We start from the raw sequence: 21,750 nt of genomic DNA on the forward strand, positions 1-21,750 counted from the left end.
AAATCGAAAAGTTGTAGATCTACACAAAGTCACACTTCATAAAGGTTATATCCTTCACTAATACATTAGGAAACATTCATGTATTTATTTATTCAACATACATTTCTTTTATGAAGATCCATATACTATATATATCAGGCATTATTTTAGGTACCAGGGGTAAATCAATAAATAAGGTCCCTACTCTAGGGATATAAATTTTATTGAGATAGAGATGGATAGTGATAAATGCTGTGAAGAAAAATAAAGCATCACGGAATAGAAAGATCAGGGTGTTCTGTTTAATGTAGGGTGTTGAGAAGATCTCTCTGATTAGGTAAAATATCAACACAGACCTTAACACACTGAGGGAGGCAGCCGCATGAATAGGTCAGGGAAGAGCCCTCTAGGAAGAATAACAAGAACAGACGTCCTGAAGCTGTAGTCCAGTTGGTGGTGGAAGTACTAGCACGGTCAGGGTGGCCAGGGTCTAAAGTCATGAGGATGTGCTCTGTCTTATTTAAAGAATAAAGACAGTTAGGATAAGCTACACAAATACCTTATTTTTCTATATATTTAAGAAATAACTTTTAAAGTTTATATACTTGTCCTTTATCCTTTCACTTACCTTTATGAGGTATATATTATTAGACTTACTTTTAAAGGAAAGTAAGTTAAGCTAAGAAAATTTAACTAACTTAATCAAGTCACTAAGCTGGTAATCACAGATCTGAAACTCAGGACCAGGTTTTGTCAGTCCAATGGCTAATACAGATTATTGGAGGAAGGCCTCCTCGAATCCTCTAGAACTGACCCAGTGACAATAAAAGACAGTGAATCAAGGCAGAAGATTCTAAGAAATGAGGTCATATCATTTACCCAAACCTAAGGGACTATATCTCTTACTGGAAGGAGTGAAAATAAATGGAGCAGAGGTGCCGAAGGTCCTATAAAATATCTAGGATGAATGGGGCTCTCCACTTGACTTATGAGCTCTTTCTCCTCACTCCAAATGACTCACAGTCTAGTGAAACCAAAATGTAAAATCACAGCCCCTGGGATGGCACAAACTTTCTATTTAACTATATGCTTTTCGTATCCATGCAATCTTAATATAATCCCATCCATACATCTATTTTAATCAAGAATCTCTATGCTGTGTTCATAAACAAAGTCTTAATAAATGCTGCTTAATTGGATTTGTTTGAAGGCTTCTATACTCTTGGCTTTAAAATGTCCCTCTTCTACTTGCAACATTCTTGTTCACTTTTTCCTTTCTTGAGTATTGATGTGGTTATTATGAAATATAATTAAGAACCCATTGTGTGCGCAGTCATGGGGAGTACAAACATGAGATAGGAACAGTTCTCTTGAGAGATAAATAGATAATGGCTGCACTGATTGAAAAGACTTCATGAAAACGAATAATACTTCAAATAAAAACTTCAGGAAAAGGAGGTTGACTGAGGTTACAAGGAAGTGTGCATGGGACAGCATAGTAGATATTTTTCAAAGAGAATGCCTTTAGGAAAATTATTTCTACCACGGTTAGTTTAAAATGTGTTCTCACTCATCCAAGTGTTCTTCATTTGCCAGTCGATTATCTTAACACATTTCAACACATTTCAAATAATGCCTCTTTTCTCATTCTTTCAGTTTGGATTATAATTGTTGAGGCAGCTCTTGTCCTTGTTCATAATGTACACATTAGCAATCTAAAAAGATAAAAAATTAGGGGCGCCTGGGTGGCACAGCGGTTGAGCGTTTGCCTTCGGCTCAGGGCGTGATCCTGGCGTTCTGGGATCGAGCCCCACATCAGGCTCCTCCGCTATGAGCCTGCTTCTTCCTCTCCCACTCCCCCTGCTTGTGTTCCCTCTCTCGCTGGCTGTCTCTATCTCTGTCGAATAAATAAGTAAATAAATCTTTAAAAAAAATTAAAAAAATAAAAAAGATAAAAAATTAATAGATGAAAACTAGTGGAGTTTATGCTTCTTGTACATAATACTGTTATGGATTATGACTTGAAATTGTTCACTTTTTTTTTTAAGATTAATTTATTTGAGAGAGAAAGAGAGTGAGAGAGAGCACAAATGGGAGGGGAAGAAGGAGAGGGAGAGAGAGTCTCAAGCAAACTCTTCACTGAACACAGAGCCCATCCCGGGACTTGATCTCAGGGGCCTGAGATCACGACCTGAGCCAAAACCAAGAGTTGGATACTTAACTGACTGCACCACCCATGCGACCTGAAATTATTCACTCTTAAAAGATGATGGAAACAGCCATTTTAGGGTATATAAGTATATGTGTGTGGGACAGATACGTTTTACTCACTTTGTAAAACAAAGCATTTTATCAGCTGTAAGAAATTAATAACATCATACGTATTTGGTCCTAAGCCTTTTTAATTTATTGACCCATAACCTCTTTTCACTGAGTTACTCCTCTAAACTGATTTCAATTTCGCTTCCTTCCTCCTGTTTCTCTTACTTTGAATGCATCATTGAAATATTAAAAAGCGTTACCCTTGGGATGCCTGGGTGGCTTAGTCGGTTAAGTGTCTGACTTTGGCTCAGGTCATGATCCCCAGGTCCTGGGATGGAGCCCAGCATCAGGCTCCTTGCTCAGCAGGGAGCCTGCTTCTCCCTCTGCCTGCCACTCCCCCTGATTGTGCTCTCTCTCTCTGATAAATAAATAAAAATCTTAAAAAATGAAAATAAACAAAAAAACACATATATTAAAAAGTGTCACCCTTGATAGAAATCAATGTTTGGACAACAGACAATCTCCGAAGTGGTTGTGAGTAGCTCCAAAGAATACACAGCCCGATGGCTTGTTCTATTTCCATATATAAACATATATATATATTTATTTATATAAATCTTTATATATATTATATATACATATAATATATATTATATATAAATATTTATATTTAAGTTAAGGTGGGTTTCTTTAAATATTCATGTCATTTAACTTATTCATGTAGATGTTTAAATCATAAGATATAAGTGACTTCTAAAGCTTTCATAGTTAATGTACTAAGTTTTGAGTCCTAAAGTCAGAAATTTCCATATAGAATTGCTCTGATTTTCCTTAAATTATAGCTAAGGGGGAAGCAGCCATTTTGAAAACCAACTGGAATGGGAAGCATTCTTTGCAGTAGTGGAAGAAACCTCTCTTGGGAGGGAACTGCAGTGTTTGCCCTCCCTAGGTGCATTATGTTGCATAACTTTTCTCTCTTGCTTTTGAGTCTCCTGCTGAACTCCAAGGGAGTGATCTACTCATTAGTGTGGTAATGAGCCTGCAAGTCACTAAAGAGAAGCAGTGGGAAGTGCAAATAGTTAAAAGCAATCCCCTCTCCTTCTGTGACTTTTGTGGTTCCTCTTGCCTTCTCTGCTTGGCTTAAGCAGCGTGAAGATCAACAGTAACTTGGAGAAATACTCCAATTCCTTATGGATTGCCCTTTTAATTAGGATGTTTTGTTAAAATAAGTACAGACCCAAACCTCACTGTTTGTTCAGGGCTCTCTGAAAGCATGTTTGCTGGAAAGTTTTAAGATATTTATTTTGTGCCTCAGAATTTCAACTTAAGAAAACAAGATCATTAGAATTCCCCAAAGTTTCTTACGTAAATCTCTTGCATAAGGATATGAGAGAATTTGTGATGAAGATCAGCAAGGTATCCTCCAGGAAGTTGAGCTTGGGGATATCAGGTTGTGCTGCCTTTTTCCCCCTAATTTTGAAGTGAACAGGTAGAAATTGTGAAGTGCCATCAATAATGAAGTCATTTAAAATGAAACTTCTACCCTAAAATGGAGGAGCTTGGCCAAAATTAGCAACACAGAGGGACTGGTGAAAATGCAGCTAGGTGATATAGCAAAAACTGTGACCCTAGGAGGAGACTCTAATTTCCTGCCCTCAGGAAAGAGATAATTAGTCCTATTAGCCCGATTGAGTAAGAGCATAATGGAATTACTACAAATTCACTTCACATGAGAAGTCAACCACGAAGTAATTCCTATGTTTTGGAACCTGCATGATATTTGATATTCGCCAAGAACATGGCTCTGAGAAGGAATATGTGAAAGCTTATTTTCAGAATAATAATAAAATCTAAAATGATGATGATGTAGGTAAGATCTTGGGGTTCGGAGTCCACAGCCAAGAAAGAATTCTTGAGACGTCTTACATGCAAAAAGGTGGTTTTATTACAGCATGGGGACAAGACCCGTGGGCAGAAAGAACAGCACTGGGGTCCTGAGGAGTGGCCCATCATATACTTTCAAGTTGGGAGGGGTTCAGGGATAGCACAAGCCTCCAAGGTATTTTGGAAACAAGGTTACCAAGACCTTGAGGGGGCCAGCTATTGTTAGGAAAAGGTCATTGATTACAGTTTAGTAAAAACTCAGTCATGAGACCCTTCAGATGTATATCGCGGGTCATATGCTTGGGGATGATTGCCAACATATATCTTGGCGGGGGAGTAAAGATAAAGGAAGTTTCCAAAGGAATTTTTATTTGTGGACATAGATTTATAGGATCCTGGGGTGGGACTGAGATGCCTTTTGCCCTTGGCATAGTAAAGTTGAGGCAACTGAGTTCCTAGAGGAATGTCACTCTGCCTGTTTCAAGGACTTGCCAGTGGCTGTAAATAGTAAGGCAATTTAATTTTTCTTTTGCCTTTGTTTCCCACATCAATGAGACCACCCTGAAAGAAAAAATACTACCTATAAAATTATCCTCCTTCAAAAATTAGAGTATGAAAAGTGGAAAATCTAAGAATGGGCAGAAGAATGAAAAATGAGAAAAGCAAGTTTTTGGCTAATTGGAAGAAATTGAAGAATAGAGAAAGGAAGGAGAGGAAGATGGAAGGAAAGATGGAAGGAAGGCCAGTGAAACATACGTCTGAGTTAGGATAGGCTGAAGTATTGCTTCTGTCCCCAAAATGTCCATATCCTCCTAATCCCTGGAATCTATGTTACTTTACATGGCAAAGGAGATTTTGCAGATGTTATTAAATTAAGAATTGTGAGATAGGGGATTATCCAGGTGGGCCCAAGGTATTCGCAGGGGCTCTTCTAACAGGGAGGCAGGAAGAGTGACAGAGCTATGTGTGACAACAGAAGCAGAACTTGGAGTGTTGTGAGGCCAGGAGCCAAGGAAGGTGGGCAATCTCTAGAAGTTGGAGAAGGCAAGAAACCACATCATTCCTAGAGCCTCAAGAAGGAACATGCACCTGCTGACATCTGTATATTTGCTCCCCAAGAATGATATTGGATTTCTAACATCCAGAAATGTGACATAAAGAATTTGTGTTGTTGTGAGTCCCTAAACTTGTAATAATTTAAACCACTAAGTATAGCAGTAATAGAAACTAGTACAGTTGCCAGAGAAAAACATTTTCATGTCATTTGAGTAATTGACAAAGTACAGTGGACCCTTGAACAATGCCAGGGTTAGGGACACTGTTCCCCACACAGGTGAAAATTCACATATAACTTTTGTTTCTCCAAAACTTAACTACTAACAGCCCCCTGTTGACCGTAAGGCTTACTGATAACATAAATGGTGAACACATATTTTGTATGTTTTTATATTATATACTGTATTCTTACAATAAAGTAAGCTAGAGGAAAGGAAATGTTTTTAAGAAAATTATAAGGAAAATACATTGACAGTTTTGTATTTATGGGGAAAAAAATCTGTGTGTAAGTGGAACTGTGCAGTACAAACCCACATTGTTCAAGGGCCAACAGTATGCTTGTATCAAAATAAAAGTTTGCATAAAATAATATAAACCAGTCAGTTTGTGTTTTATTTTAGTTTCATATTAGCCAAAGGTTTTGAGGCCAAAAGGTATGAAAACAGTAAGTACTAAGGTTGAAATAGAAAAGTAGGTCAAGGAAAGGGAAAAATAATATTCTATAGAAATGAGAGGCTCAAAAATCTGGAATTTTAGAGTCTGAACATTTAAGGAAAGCTTCATTTTATCAATCAGAGATATGGTTCCATGATGAAAGTCTTACCTAATAGATACCTAAAGAAATAAGTGAAGGCCCCAAATTGTTGATTTGATGGGAGACAAACACCATGGCAAATTGCATATCTACCCAAGAATTGCTTTTCAAAAATATTTTAAACTATGTACTTTCTAAATTATTGGAAAAATAAAAATAACTATGTTATAGGCAAAGTACTGAAATAGAAAAGAAAATAAAGTTACTAGAAAGGAAATATGGAAAATACTTTTAGTGAGAAGAATTCTAAAATTGAACAAAACTGAATTAAACTCTTTTTGTAGAAGGGAGAGACTTTCAGATCCTGTTAAAAGCAAGATGAAACTATGTATTTTTAAAACAAAGGAAAAAATATTGGAGAAATGAAAATTAGTCAAAGAATTAACAGGGTACAAATTAATAGGATTCCAGGGTGCTGATAACAATACATACATGCATGCATACGTATACATGCATACATACATACACAGACACACATGCACATGTATGCACACACACATGCATACAGAAATACAATATATACATGCATGCATACATGTACACATGCGTACATACACACAGAGGCATGCACATATATCCCACATGTACATACACATGTGCATACACAGACAGACATACACACAGGCAAATATGCATACATATATACACATATACATGTTCAGTACAGACACACATACATATACACATATAAACATGAATTAAATGGATGAATAATTTTATATTGATTACTACAAATAAAGACACAAGTCATGAAACTTTAAATCTCAAACATGTAACACTTAAAATATGTAAACAATATGTCTTCCAAAAAATTCAGAAGATCAAACCAGATCTGAGAAAGAATCCTTTTAAATGCTTGGAACAGCATAAAAATACACACAGAAAAAAATAAGAGAACGTAAAAGACAAAACATGGACTGAGAAAGTTTAACATGCTTCAACCACAATTCAAAAAGAAAATAAAGAATGGAGAAGAAATAATTTTTGAAGAGATAAGTGAGAGTTTTCCAGAATTGGTGAAATACATGGATTATCAGATTCAGGACCAATGCTTTACCTTTGATACATTGTATACCAAAAATAAAGACAAAAGAAGAGCTTAACATGCCTCGAGGAGAGATTGCTTCTTTAGGGACTACAATTATATTGATGAAGACTCCCCAATAGCGACAATTAAAGCAGAAAACAATGAATATCCTCAAAGTGCTGATTTAAAAAATTACTATCATTAAAGAATTGTATATCCAACTAAATAATTATTCAAGGAAAGGAAACACATAAACACCCTTTACAAAAAGAAAAATAGACTTTACGACCACTATCTGTTTTATAAAGAATGTACTTAAAAAAAAAAAAGAGGAGAAAGAGAGAAAGAAAATAACCAGAGTGACTATTAGAGAAAGTGGATAAACAAAATAATATAACATATGGTTACAGCTGAACAAATTGTGATTACCTAAAATGAAAATCGTATTTTGGAGAATTTATTTAAAAAGTTGGTGAATATGAGGTGGTAATGAAAAGGAGATTGTGGAGGTTAAACAGCTTTGAAATTGTTTTTATAATGTTCTTGTGAAAAGTAAAGATAAAATTAAGTTTAGACTACAATATATATGTGATCTCAAAATTGAAAATGTTTCAGCCAGAAGGATATAGATTATATTATTTCTTACCTGGTAGAGAAGAAAAAAAAAAAATAGGGGGAGGGGCTTTTCAGCCAATACAAATGAAATCATAAAAAAATAAAAATAACTTGTTATGAACAAATAGAAAATTAAAAGTTCATGATAAAATCATATAAATTAATTTTGATATATAATAACAATAAATATAAGTGTATTAAACTCACCAGTTCAAGGATAGATTACTAAATGAAATTTTGAAAACATCCAGATCTATAGTATTTACAATTGACAATATTTACAAATGTTAAGATTTGAAAATAGATGGGGAAAAATAGCAGTCATCCTAACAAAAAACAAGTGTAGGGCTTTTTTTGGTAACTTTCTTAAGGCCAACAACTTCTTTAGGGGTAGACAGTCGCTACATAATGATAAAAGGGTTGATTTATTAAAAATATATAAATTGTCAAAGAAATATGTATTACTTATAAATATATGGCTTTTATAACATAAATTTGTACTACTTAAGCAAATCTTGACAGATCTTTATAGAAAAATTTGCAAACACACCCTAACATTTGAGTACACCGTCATCATTATAGAAGCAGATGTATACAATTGTAGGTAGGAAATACAGACAACAAACCAGCACAAGCCTCACCATCCAAAGATGATCAGATTATCACACTTAACACTCTAATGCATATCCTCTAATTTCTCTCTTTATACACACATGTAAATATATGCATGCATATGTAAAATATGTATATATTATAATGAAAAAATATAGATATAACTCAAATGAGAACATATGGTGCTTAACTGTTCTTCAAACTTTTGTTTTCAGTTCTTTTCATTTTTATTTTTGCAGATTGTGATTTTACCTAAAATCCTGATCATATTCCAATTTCTTCAGTGGACCCCAAAAAACTTTCTTTACAGATCATTTGTATAAACAAGAATTGAATCTAGGATCACACACTGTATACAGTTTTTAATTTATTTTTTCTTTCAACTTCTTATTTAAATTCTAATTAGATAACATACAGTGCAATATTGGTTTCAGGAGTAGTATTCAGTGGTTCATCACTTACGTCCAACACCCAGTGCTCATTATAACAAGTGTCCTCCTTAATATTCATCACCCATCTAGCCCATCCCACACCCAACCTGCCTCAAACCTCAGTTTGTTCTCTTATCATTAAGAGTCTCTTATGGTTTGTTTCTCTCTCTTTTTCTCCCCCTCCCGTATATTCATCTATTTTGTTTCTTAAATTCCACATATGAGTGAAATCATATGGTATTTGCCTTTCTCTGACTGACTTATTTCGCTTAGTATAATACACTCTAGCTCCATCCACGTCATTGCAAATGGCAAGATATTATTCTTTTTGATGGCTGAGTAATATTCTATTGTAAGTATATACCTCATGTTCTTTATCCATTCATCAGTCAATGGACATTTGGGCTCTTTCCATAATTTGACTATTATATTTGTATCCCCTCAGGCTCTTGATCTAACCCAATTCCTTTTTTCCTACTTGGATTTATTAAAAAGTGTAGCTTTTTGTCCTCTACTTTCAACAGCCCTAATATTTGTTTTTGTCTAATTATTTCTTGTGATTTTATTAAACTTGTTTCTCTAGTTTCTGTAGGTTTATAAACTGGAAGTTGTATATAAAGACCAATGTTACATTCACGGATTTTTACACATCTCTCTCAGAATTGGAAAAAAAAATTTAAACGGAAGGAATTCTGCAGATTTACCTATCACAATTGAAATATTCACACAGTTAGAGGGTCACATATTTTTTTTTCCCTAAGTATCCAAAGAATATTTAGTGCTTGGCTGTAAGAAAATGGAAATTAAAGTTCTTGGATAATACTAAACACCTTCATTGATCACAATGTAATTAAACTAATAATCAATAATATGATATCCAATACACTTGGAAATGTAAAAACATATTTTCAAGTAATTCATTGGTCCAAAAGAAATCATATTATATCTAGAATATCACTTTTAGCCCCTAATCCCTAAACAATCTTGTTTACTTATATATCTACTAGATTAAAAAATATTAGGAAAAGTTTTTAAAAATGGATTTTTTTTCTTTTACTTTCAACAAATGCAGAAATTATTTTTGCTTGGCTATTATTTGATAAAATTCTTGGTGAAAGCCAATGACATGCTGTTAAAATACATTCAAGTTAAAGATATCAATTTGAGGGTAAGAAGTAGGGTTTACTCCAGTGAGCTCACAAATGTAGCCCTCTGGAGATATAACGATGTTAGTATGTGATTTTATGCACAGAGGAATGTAGGTATAAGAGGCATGTCATGAAAAAGGATTTCTTTCACATGGGCTTTTGACTGGAGCCATCCATGATATTCTGGGTTACTGGTTGACAAAAAGACTTGCGAATGAGATGAGCTATTAATATAGCAGGCAATCCGTCATGAAATTGAAGAATCTAGGCCCTTATTCTCATTCAAGTAGAATTCATCTTACTTATAAGGAGTGTTGTAGGCAAAGCCAAACTGTGTTTTGAAACCAATTTAAAATCTGCTTTAGTTCTTGGGCAAGTGGTTGTTCAAAATCTCAGAGCTCCGCTATACAAAGGGTGGCACAAATTATTTAGACTTGGATAAATGTTCAAGGAAGTTTCAAATCCTTTCCTTAACCATAGCAGACTTTTTAATATAGTCATGAAATGTTTGATCCCTTTATGACTTCCTTGACTTTTTCTAAGTGTAATGTAGTGGATAAGGTTCTCAGCTCTGAAGTCCTAATAACTAGAATTGAATTCTGCTCCACTCACTGTATTATCATGCACAAGTAACTTAACTTGCCTAAGACCTGAGTTTTCGCATCTGTAAATGGGGTGTAACAACAGTATCCATCTCAACAGATCTGTGTGAGAATTAGCTATGATAATGGCAAGAAAGTACTAAGCAATATGTCTGATACATAAGAAGTACTCAACAAATGCTTATTGTCGTTGCTGGTTTTCATAAATTAGATCTCAGGGATATGAAATACTAATAACCACTTGTTCTATGAAGCTCCTTCTTGTTCATGATGATAAAACTTTATTGCCTGCATTAGAGGAATAGGGGAATAGATGTATTCTGATACAAAAGCAGGGAATATATTCAATGTGTCTTAAAAGCCCACCATCTAATTAAAAGGGCATTGTCATATAATTATATCATAATATATCATAATAATTTAAAGGGTCATTGCCATATAATTATATCAATATATGCAAGAACACATTTTGTAAAATCAGGCAGTCATTATCAATTTTTTAAAAACTCATGTTAATATGTGAATATAAGGAAACCTTTGAAATGTTACTGTTTTGTAAAAACTAAAAGCAAGCATTCTGCTAATAATAAAATACTGAATACATTGTCTTTAAGACTCAAACAAACCACAGATGTTTCCTACTATTTCTGTTATTTAACAAAGTGTAGAGGTTTTGGTGAGAAATAAATGAACAGACATAAAAAAAAAAAACTTAAAAAGCTATAACATTTTATTACAGAAGGAAAGAAATATTACTTTTATAAACAGTGTGATTGCATATTTGGAAATTCCAAGAAACTATACTAAAAACCTATTCGAATTTATAAGGAAATTTATTAGGGCAATATATACATAAATACACACACAATAGCTTTATCTTATACTGACAATAATTAGTTCAAACCTTAAAAAGAAAAGAAATGCATTCATATGGCAACCTAAAGTATAATATCTAAGACTAAATTAAACTAAATAAATGTAGATGAAGAAAATAACATTTTATTAAAAGATACAATATAAGACATGAATAAATAGGAATATATTTTTGATACAAAATGTTACCATTATATAAATGCTAGTTCTTCTCAAATTAATGATTAATACACTTCCAATCAGAATTAACTTCATATGGAAGAAGGAATGTAAAAAAATTCCAAGAAAGTATGAAAAGTAAAATAAACCTTAACATTTACAATAAAGCCTGATTTAAAATCAATATAGTACTGTCTGGCATAGAAATAGACAAATTAGATCAGTGTAACAGAATATAGAGGACAGAAATATTTCTTGCTATATTTGAGAAATAAACTTTAAAATGAAGTTGGCATTTCAACCAGCAGATTATTCAATAAATGTTGAGACTATTCCCAGTACTTCTGGTAGAACATAAAGTTTTCCTTCTCCTATATCAAACTAGTTGGCAGTGGTTGATTCTAGTGATGGGATTGAAGGCAAAAGAGAGCAAAGTTATCACTTCTTATATAAATCAAAAATAGAAGGGTCAAGGATGGTTTTAAAGATTTTGTTGTTTTTTTCTTTTGGTAGTTTCAAGTGTAATAAAGATGGAGGGCTCAAACACCCATCCTTTTGTGCAATTAGAGGTTGTGAGATGAGATGATCTCTTAAGGTATCATTCCTACTCTAGAAGATTGTGTCCTCCCTCCTGTGTTCTTCACATTGGAAGTGGTACCCATATCCATCAGTCATCCAAGCCAGCAGATTCCCTGTCCTCAACTCCTCCATTGTTGCTCACTACCCATATACCCCAAACCTGTCATTTTTACTTCCCTAACAGACTTGGATTCCATCCTCTCCTCTCCACTCCCACCATTCTATTTTATGTCAGGCTGTCATCCTTTGTCAACTGAAAATAGCCTCCCACCTGGTCTTCTGACACCAGTTTGCTCCTCTCTGGATTTCATCATGCTGCCAGAGTAATTTTTCATAACCAGATCTGATGATGTCATTTCTCTATTCAAACCATTCCTGTTGTGGTCCTGCCCTTATCCTCTAGTCTGACATTCCATGACATCTTAGCATATCTATGCATCTCTCCAGATGCACTCCATCATATCTCATACTTTCACACTTGGTGTTTCTTTTGCCAGAGTGCCCTTCACATGACTTTACACCTACTTGTCCTTCAAAACTCGCTGCATGTTTTACTTCTAGGAAGTTTTCCTATCTGAGTTTCATTCAGATGTCTTTCCTCTAAGTCTGCTCGCGGGCATGCCATGAGCATCTATCCCATTCTTCTCAGCAGACTAGAAGCAAGACTATGCTTTATTTGATTTGAACTTCTCACTGCTTGGCATGGTGCCTTAGGCTACATTGTAGATGTTCAATTAATATTGAATAGATGGGTCAATATGTAAGCATTCATAGCCAGGTATTAGTTATGTTTAACTCATACAATTTATATAGTTTGATTCTCTATTAATGTCCATTCTTAGAGTCAAAAACAATTTAAGATAAATGAGAGCTAGAAACATGCTTTGCTCTATTTGGTATATTTTTATTTACATGTAGAAATGCATTACCTTTTCTTCAAGTAAGATGTTAAAATGAAAACTCAAGTTTTCTAGCGAGATGCTTGGCATAAGATTTTAGAGATACTGAGCCAGCGAGAGAGGGAGCACAAGCAGGGGGAGTGGGAGAGGAAGAAGCAGGCTCCTAGCGGAGGAGCCTGATGTGGGGCGCAATCCCAGAATTCTGGGATCACGCCCTGAGCCGAAAGCAGAGACTTAATGACTGCGCCACCCAGGCGCCCCGAGAGTAGGGTTTTAATCCAGTTGGAGGAAAATGAGCCTGAAAAATTCATGGAAGCACATCCTTTGGCAAGGACTGAGACCCTACTCCCCATGCCCTGTTAAAGAATAAGATTTATTATCTGAATGGCTCCAAATCTGGAGATTATTCAGTATGAGGTAGCTGATAAAATTCATCATGGGAGGAAGGCATAAGATTCTAGTGAGATTCTGTTTTTTGAAGTTGGTGTCCCTGAATTCTAAATTGAGAAAATAAATCTCCCAGATATTGATAGGCTCTGATCCCACCGTGCTCTTAGAAAGCCACATCAAGCGTGTCGTCTCTCACTATCAAGTTTTGGTTTTCCCACTCAAGAACTCAGGATTTGTAAATAAAATTGACTTCATTGTGTTTTTTCCTGTGTTCTATTTGACATGCCAACGTCCTCCCTAGACAGGTATCTTAACTTTCTGTTAGTATTTGTCAAATCAAGAACTCAACAGATGGAGGCCATTTTCCCCAACACTGGAAGGAAAAAGGACAGTTTGAGGGTGATGGAACTGTTTTGTCCCATGATGGGAGTGGTGGATACATGACTCCACTTGTATACCACTGAGTGAATTTGCTGCATATAAATTTTTAAAATAAAAAGTAAATAGTTAATACTGAAGAGATGGTAGGAGTAAAGCAAAAATAAATAAGTAAACGAACAAACAAAATAAAAAGAAAGTGTAGTATATTGATAAATAGAAGTGATTATTCACTACAATAAATAAACAAATAACATTCAAAGTTTATAGACATTAGTGGCTTGAGGAAGCTGATGTCTGTTGGTGAGAACAGACCCCACCAACAGAAATGAACACATAAGTATGTATCCGAATGGTCTGGAAAGATAGAATATGGCTCTATCAATTGCTGTATGTAATTCCCTGTAAAGAAATATAGGCTCTTAGGGACTAGAAAAAAACTCTAACAAAATGACCCATAAAATGCAGCACACTAAATCGAGAACAGATATGTGAGTATTTGTCAAAAGCACCAGCTGCCTGATGCCACACGGTAGAGCTGTCCATAGCAGATGGTACACAACAGCAATCACTTTCATTAGCAGGAGCCAGCAGACACAAATCTTTCTGGCCACTAAGAGAAAACAACTTTAATAACTGTATATTCATCTTGTTTCATTTCTCTCTTATTTCCTTTCTTTCTTAAAATTCTTAACTTGAGAGAGCTATATAAAATTTTGGTAATTTTATAGTTAATGACAGTCATATGTAATAACAGTTATATTGAACCTTATAGAAAGTGTAGATGTTGTTCACGTATTTTTGAGCACATTGTGCCAGGAACTGTTCTAGGTACAGGAGTTAGAGAATTTATGGAAGGAGATGAGACAAAGAATAATGAAATAATCACATTAAATAGGAAGCACAATTAATGGCAATAAATCCTAAGGGGAAAAAAATAAGACAGGTGATTATTAGATTAGAGATTAGGGAAAGATTGCAATTTTAAATACGGTACCCAGGGAAGGCTGAAGTTGGAAATTAAATAACAGAGACCTGAAGGGCATAAGGGAAGAAGATATATCTGAGAGAGAGCTTCCCAGAAAGATGGTAGAGCAAACACAGATGCCCTGAGGCCAGAGCATGCTTGGCATGTTTGAGGAACAACAAAGTGTCCAGTGTGTAGAAGATGGCTGGGGTAAGGTGAGCAAATGGGAAAGTGGTTGGAGATGAAGATAGAGAGCTAAGGCGGAATGGGGTAGATCATACATGACCTTTTAGGCCATGGTAAGGAATTGGACCTTACAATGTACTATGGGAAGACTTGAAGGAGTTTGGAGTGGTGTTATTTATTTGACAAGATCTTATTTGTATTTTGTTTACATACATGCTCACACTATATCTCTATTCATGTGCATTTATTTTCAATGCCATCTATATGTTGATGACTTTCACATCTGTGTATCTGACCATGGCCTTTCACTAAAACCCCAGACTTACGTACCCATGTACATCCCTGAGATAGCCACAGACATGACTAATAGGCATCTCAAATCTAACATGACCCAAGAACTTCCTTGTTTGTCTTCATCTCAGTAGCTCATCCACCCAAAGCCACCCAAGCCAAAGATCTGTGAGTTGTCATTGAGTCTCTTTCCCACACCATTCACATCCAGTTTATACCTCTGTGGATTTCACCTCCCAAATGTCCCAAATATGCATCCTACATTTCCACAATGGCCACACAGACAAGTAAAAATACATATTTAGGGTTTCCTAATTTTTAATATTGTTTTAAAATGCACATAACATAAAAGTAACCATCTTAACTATTTTCAAGTGTACAGTTCCGTGTCTTTAAGTACATTCACACTGTTGTGTGACCATTATCAAAACCACAATCTTCCAAAACTCTTTTTGTCTTGCAAAACTGGAACTCTACCCATTAAACAATAACTCCCTACTCCACCCTCCTCTCAACCCTTAACAATCACCATTCTACTTTCTGTCTCAGAATTTGACTACTCGGGGTATCTCATAGAAGTGGAATCATACAATTTTAGTCCTTTTGTGACCAGCTTATTTCACTTACCATAATGTCCTAAAGGCTCACCCATGTTATAGCATGTGTCAGAATTTCCTTCTTTTGAAAGCTGAAAAATATCCCATTGTATGTATATACCCCAATTTGTTTATCCATTCATCTGTTGATGAATACCTGAATCTCACCTACTTTTTGGCTACTGTGAATGACTATGCTGTGAATACAGGTGTACAAATACCTGTTTGAGTACCTGCTTTCAATTCTTTGGTGAATATCCCAGAAGTGGAATTGTTGGATCTTATGGTAATTCTATTTTTTAAACTGTCATTCTGTTTTTCATAGCATTTGTACCATTTTACATTCCCACTGGGTAACTTTCTTTTTCTCTTCTTCATTTCTCTTCTTAGTCCAGGCACAATGACCTTTTTTGATTTCCCCAAATGCCAAGCTCATTCTTGCTATACAGACTTTGTAGCAGTTATTCCCTCTTCCAGCCTGCTGTTTGTTTGACTGGCTCCTTCTGATCATTCACCTTAGACTCTACCAGGAGTACCTTACTATTCCATCAGCATAGCACTTAACAAGATCTCCCAATTTCCTTGTGTGTTTATTATTTTATTAGTCTTACTTCCCACAAAACTATATCCCCAGTACCTAGAACTATGACTGGCACATAGGAGATGCACAATAATTTTGAAACGTCATGGGGATTAATATGATAAATTTCCTAACGTGCTATCTGTGAACACTACTCATTAGTGAAAATTGCAATTGTCACTCAAAAAATAATAACTATTCTTTAGGAACAAATTAAACCAAGACAGAATCCATAATTCCATAGTGTAATCAAGAATGGCAGTTGACCTAGTTACTGTGATAATTCAGATTTCAGTAGAAATTTGGGGCTCATTAATTTGGATATTTCAGGCAAAATGTGTTCTTTGGTTTCATATTATTTCAATAATTACCTTAATACTTCCGTATGCTTTATATACTCAGGCAAAAAGTTCTTTGGTTTCAAATTATTTCAATAATTACCTTAATACTTCCGTATGCTTTATATACTGAATTATTGTCCTAGAGGTACTTGTAAAATCTTTCATGTACTTCTGAGTAGTGAATTTCGGTTTCAGCCTTCAAACATGTCACATACTTTCATGGCAAATTTTCTAAATTGATGTTTTATAGTTCATTCCAGTAGTAACCATTTTCCTAATCCATAAGGTCATCTGTGTTAGAGAAAACTGACTGAGGTCGCATAAAAGGAAAATGTCATTTCTGTCTTTACATTAAGAAGTGAGTAGGTGGGGGGGCGCCTGGGTAGCACAGTCCTTAAGTGTCTGCCTTTGGCTCAGGGCGTGATCCTGGCTTTCTGGGATCGAGTCCCACATCAGGCTCCTCCACTGGGAGCCTGCTTCTTCCTCTCCCATTCCCCTGCTGTGTTCCGTCTCTCGCTGGCTGTCTCTCTGTCACATAAATAAATAAAATTAAAAAAAAAAAAAGAAGTGAGTAGGTGGGTACAAACTGGCTATTCCGGATTATGAACCATCTCCTAACACAGTTATCATTATGACAAGGCCATATATTATAAATGGCTTAAGTCTACTGCTGCCTTGATGGACACCCTTTCTTATGGCCCTATGATCCTACAGGGGTGGTAAAAGCCCATTAAGAATTTTGCTGGGGAGACAGCATATATTCTTATGTATTGACCCCCTTATTTTTATCATGTTAAAATTGTTTTAAGGTTTGGATCTAGGATTGAAACTACTTTTATGCAGTGAAAAAAAAATAAGTATTGTGTACCAAGAGTCCCTCTTCTTCAAGAGTGTTTGTGCATTCATTACCCTATTTGCTTTATAAAGCTCTAAGGGATCCAGTTCTGTATATACTGACCTAACTAACTTGTAGGGGAGCTAGTCTGTGGTTTGCAGAAAGATGGAGAAGTTATTGTTCAGAAAACATTTTAGGGGCGCCTAGGTGGCACAGCGGTTAAGCATCTGCCTTCAGCTCAGGGCGTGATCCCGGCGTTATGGGATCGAGCCCCACATCAGGCTCCTCTGCTATGAGCCTGCTTCTTCCTCTCCCACTCCCCCTGCTTGTGTTCCCTCTCTCGCTGGCTGTCTCTCTCTCTGTCAAATAAATAAATAAAATCTTTAAAAAAAAGAAAACATTTTAAATATTTTTTTCCTTTTATTCTAAAAGATATTGAAAATTATCATTAAAATCATTAGGTTTTCATATTGTTTTTAAGAAGTCATTGCATTTAGTTCATTTTCTAAATATAAGATCAGACAGATTTTCTTGTTGTTTTCGGTAATTATTGCAAAAGCTTCAAAAGTGTTCAGCAGAATTCACTGTAGAGCCCATTACATTTCAAGGACACTGGAGAGCCTGTGTGGCAATAGAGTTGAAAAGTATTAATCCATTCCTTTTATCTCTTTTATTACTTCTCCTTAAGGTTTATAGTAGAAAATCCTTCACAAACATTGTTTCTGTTGTTAAGGTTTATATCCACATTTTGAGATAATTTTTTATGACACCTTTGCATATTATGTCACAGGCTTCTTTAGGGCAGACAAATAAAAGCTTGTCCCATTTTGTTCACAAACGAGCATCTTCAGAAAAAAAAAAAGCTACTTTAGAAAATGCTGCCGATATAGCATCTTTAGAATGTAGCGCCTTTTGAAAAGCTGTTAGTATGGGACCTGCTTTAAAAACTTTAATAAAAGGCATGCTTCCATATATCACTTAAGCTAGAAGCATGTGTGTTGAAGGTGGCTAAAGTTGGTAAAAGAGATTTTATCACTTTTGCTATTACATCAGGAAAAAAATATATTTTAATATTACCTTTAGTCATCAAACTCTTTTGCATTATCTGACATATGTTACCTTTAGAGATTATCAGTTAAGAAAAAGATAATGAACATGAGTAGTTTGAATAAGGTTCACATCACTTGTACTTTTGAGTACCCATCAATCGCCAGGTAAGGTGCCAAACACTTAATGGACTACTAAAGTTTAGATGGGCACATTCTTTCTTAAATTTCTTTCCAGAATACTTCTGTGATTTTCAAAAAATAGGGAATATATTCTTGTATTAATCCTATTAAAATATGTATCATAGTATATTATAACTACCTTTTTACTTGTCTTTCCCATGAAAGTGTAAATTCCAAAGGTACATGTTTTATGCTGGCCATATTCACTCTGTCCTGCATCCTAATCATCATGGGTACCCTGCCCCATTCCCCAAACATAGTAGGTGCTTTATAAATATTTATTAAGTGAATGATGATATTCATTGAGAAAATGCATCATTTCTTTAGGGATGGTATCAGAGGGAAGAAGGATGATTTAAAGCCAGAATTCCAATTTATTAATTTTCAACACACAATCTCCTTCAAAGAAAATTTATGTCCGGGTAGCATGTACATTTACTCCCTAACAGCTAGCATCAGTTGGTGCTATTCATAATGAGAGCACTTTTATGCATTATCTCATTAAATCTTCTCAGCATCCTCTGAGACCATTGCTATCTTTGGCCTCATTCTACACATGAGGAAAAGGAGACAGGATGAATAAGGTCTTAAGGTTTCTCTGAGATGGTGAGTATACAGTACAAATTGAAACTCTTACTTCCAGAGCTCAGGCTTTGAGGCAATCAATATTTGGAATGCCAATTTAATTAGAAGGTAATCTCAGAGAAGATAAATAACTTCATGAGAGTGCACAGCTAGTAAATGACAGAGCCTGGTTTGAAACCAAGTTTGCACACTCCAAAGGTTATGTGGCTGCAATCCCAGCCACTGTCTCCTTTCCTTTAACAATGAATGTGCTTTTCAGAGATGCACTAAATTATGGGTCAAGTGCAATCCTAATCATGCTGAGCAAATCGTGGCCCTAAACTGTTTCTCCTGACAATTTCTTAAGAAAAGACTGCTTTATTTTTGTTTTTTAGTTAAATCAGAGTAAATAATCCTTGAGCAAGACCACTTTGACATTTCATTTCCCTTTCTATTATTCTTACATCCTCTCTGATTTCACTCAGTATTGATGATACCTAAGAAGATGTATGGGGGGGGGGCAGCCCAAGGAAAAACTATTAGAATAAAGATGCATGATGCTACATGTCTATGGAAGGAGCTCAGTGCCTTCTGTGTTTAAGAAACTATGTGAAAGTCAAGTCAAACATGGAAAATGTATCACGTGCTGACATAAGGAGGAATCGGGCAGTAAGTGATGAACCATTTGAAGGTCTATGGAATATGATATTAAGTCTTGCCTAAATGGGAAGTCTTAGCATGCTCTATGTCCTAGTATGAGACAGACGAACGATGCCTCTTCTTGAATTCTAGAGTCTCAAGTCCCGGACCAACCGAGCTCTCTTCACGTGAGGCCCCAGACCAACTGTATCATCATGAGTTGGACTCCGCCCTTGAACCCAAATATCGTGGTGCGAGGTTACATTATTGGTTACGGTGTTGGAAGCCCTTATGCCGAGACAGTGCGTGTGGATAGTAAACAACGGTATTATTCCATTGAGAGGTTAGGTGAGTAGCTGTGGTTTTTATTCTATTAAGGGAAATAAATAATTTATTTGAAATTATTTTCTTTCTTAGAAACTTGTTCTTTGGAATTTTATTTTAATTTGTGACACATATTAATTCATAAAACAAGTCTCTCTCTTTTTTATCTTCTATCAATCTATACATACACGCACACACACACACGAACACATGCACACACACCCCCATGTTTTTCCTCTCTGGATTTTCAATTGGGGAATTTTGTCTAGAGATATTCACAGCGGCGGGTGCTCTGCTGTATACTTTTGCTTATAAATCATAGAATACAAAAAGAGAATTATATTATATTTTTCCCACTGGTTAATGGAAACTTTTAATCTTAATAGTTCTTATAAAAAGAAAGTCAACACATTTTTTTTCATTTTTGTCTCACTAGGAAGATATTCTGTCAATTTTTCTTTCTTTTTCTTTTTTTTTTATATTTTATTTATTTATTTGACCAAAAGAGAGAGAGAGCAAAAGAGCACAAGCAGGGGAAGCAGCAGCCAGAGGGAGAAGCAGGCTCCCCACTGAGCAAGGAGCCCAATGCAGAACTCCATCCCAGGACCTTGGGATCACGACCTGAGCTGAAGGCAGATGCTTAATCAACTGAGCCACACAGGCACCCCTGTCAGTTTTTCTTTAACACTAAATTATCTAGTCACCTTGCCTTCTTTTCCCTTAACATTTATAAGTAAAACTTTGTGGCTATGCCATTATGACTGTAAAACAAAAGGTGAAACAAGGAATTTTCAATCAAGCCTGTAAACTTAGTTATCAAACCGCTGTCTGCATACATTGCAAGGTCTCTTATCATACTCAACCTCATTTTAATAAATACAATACTTGAATTATGACATTTCTGAATTCATTGAAAACTTGTTTATTCAGAGAGGGCTAACATGGAGTAAAAGTGTTCATATCCATTTTATATCTGATTATCCATAGTATCATAAGGGATTATATCATTAACAGAAATCAAAGAAACGTATGTCATATATAGGGTGTCAAGAAATTAAATTTTTCTCATAAAGCATAAAGCAGGTTGATTCTACCTGTTGATTTAACACCATATTATTTGCAATGAAGTACACCGACCTCACGGGGAATACAACCTGATTGGTGGGGGTGGGGGTGCTACTTATTTGTAATGTCTTTCACAAACAGAACATTTGTGATGAGAAGCTTGATTTGAATTTGAATACCTTTGCTTTCAGTAGCAAGAAAAGATTTTCCCAGTGCAGGAAGAAAATTGCTCTGACCCATTCTCTCTATAATTGCCTCAAACACTAGTAAGAGAAGTGCCTACTGAAAATCTCCACAATTCTCATTAGCTTGGCATTTAGAAATAATATTCTCTCAGTCAGTCTCCGAGTTTGAATGTTAAGGCAATCCCAGAACACGTTTATGGCCATCAAACCTATGTCAGGGAACTGTCATTTATCCATTAT

At 35.4% G+C, this 21,750-nt stretch overlaps 1 protein-coding gene across 3 annotated transcripts in view; it reads left to right on the top strand.

The window, feature by feature from the left end:
• Nucleotides 1-21,750, top strand: part of DCC (DCC netrin 1 receptor) — a 1,087,479-nt gene that overhangs the window by 904,980 nt on the left and 160,749 nt on the right. For all 3 annotated transcript variants that reach the window (XM_034642890.1, XM_034642891.1, XM_034642892.1), the window contains exon 15: nucleotides 20,090-20,284. In XM_034642890.1, coding sequence (XP_034498781.1) covers nucleotides 20,090-20,284 — 195 coding nt within the window. The remainder of the gene's footprint in view (nucleotides 1-20,089; nucleotides 20,285-21,750) is intronic.

This window comes from Ailuropoda melanoleuca, chromosome 14 (assembly GCF_002007445.2).
Source record: "Ailuropoda melanoleuca isolate Jingjing chromosome 14, ASM200744v2, whole genome shotgun sequence".
In the NCBI taxonomy this organism is placed as follows: Eukaryota; Metazoa; Chordata; class Mammalia; order Carnivora; family Ursidae; genus Ailuropoda; species Ailuropoda melanoleuca.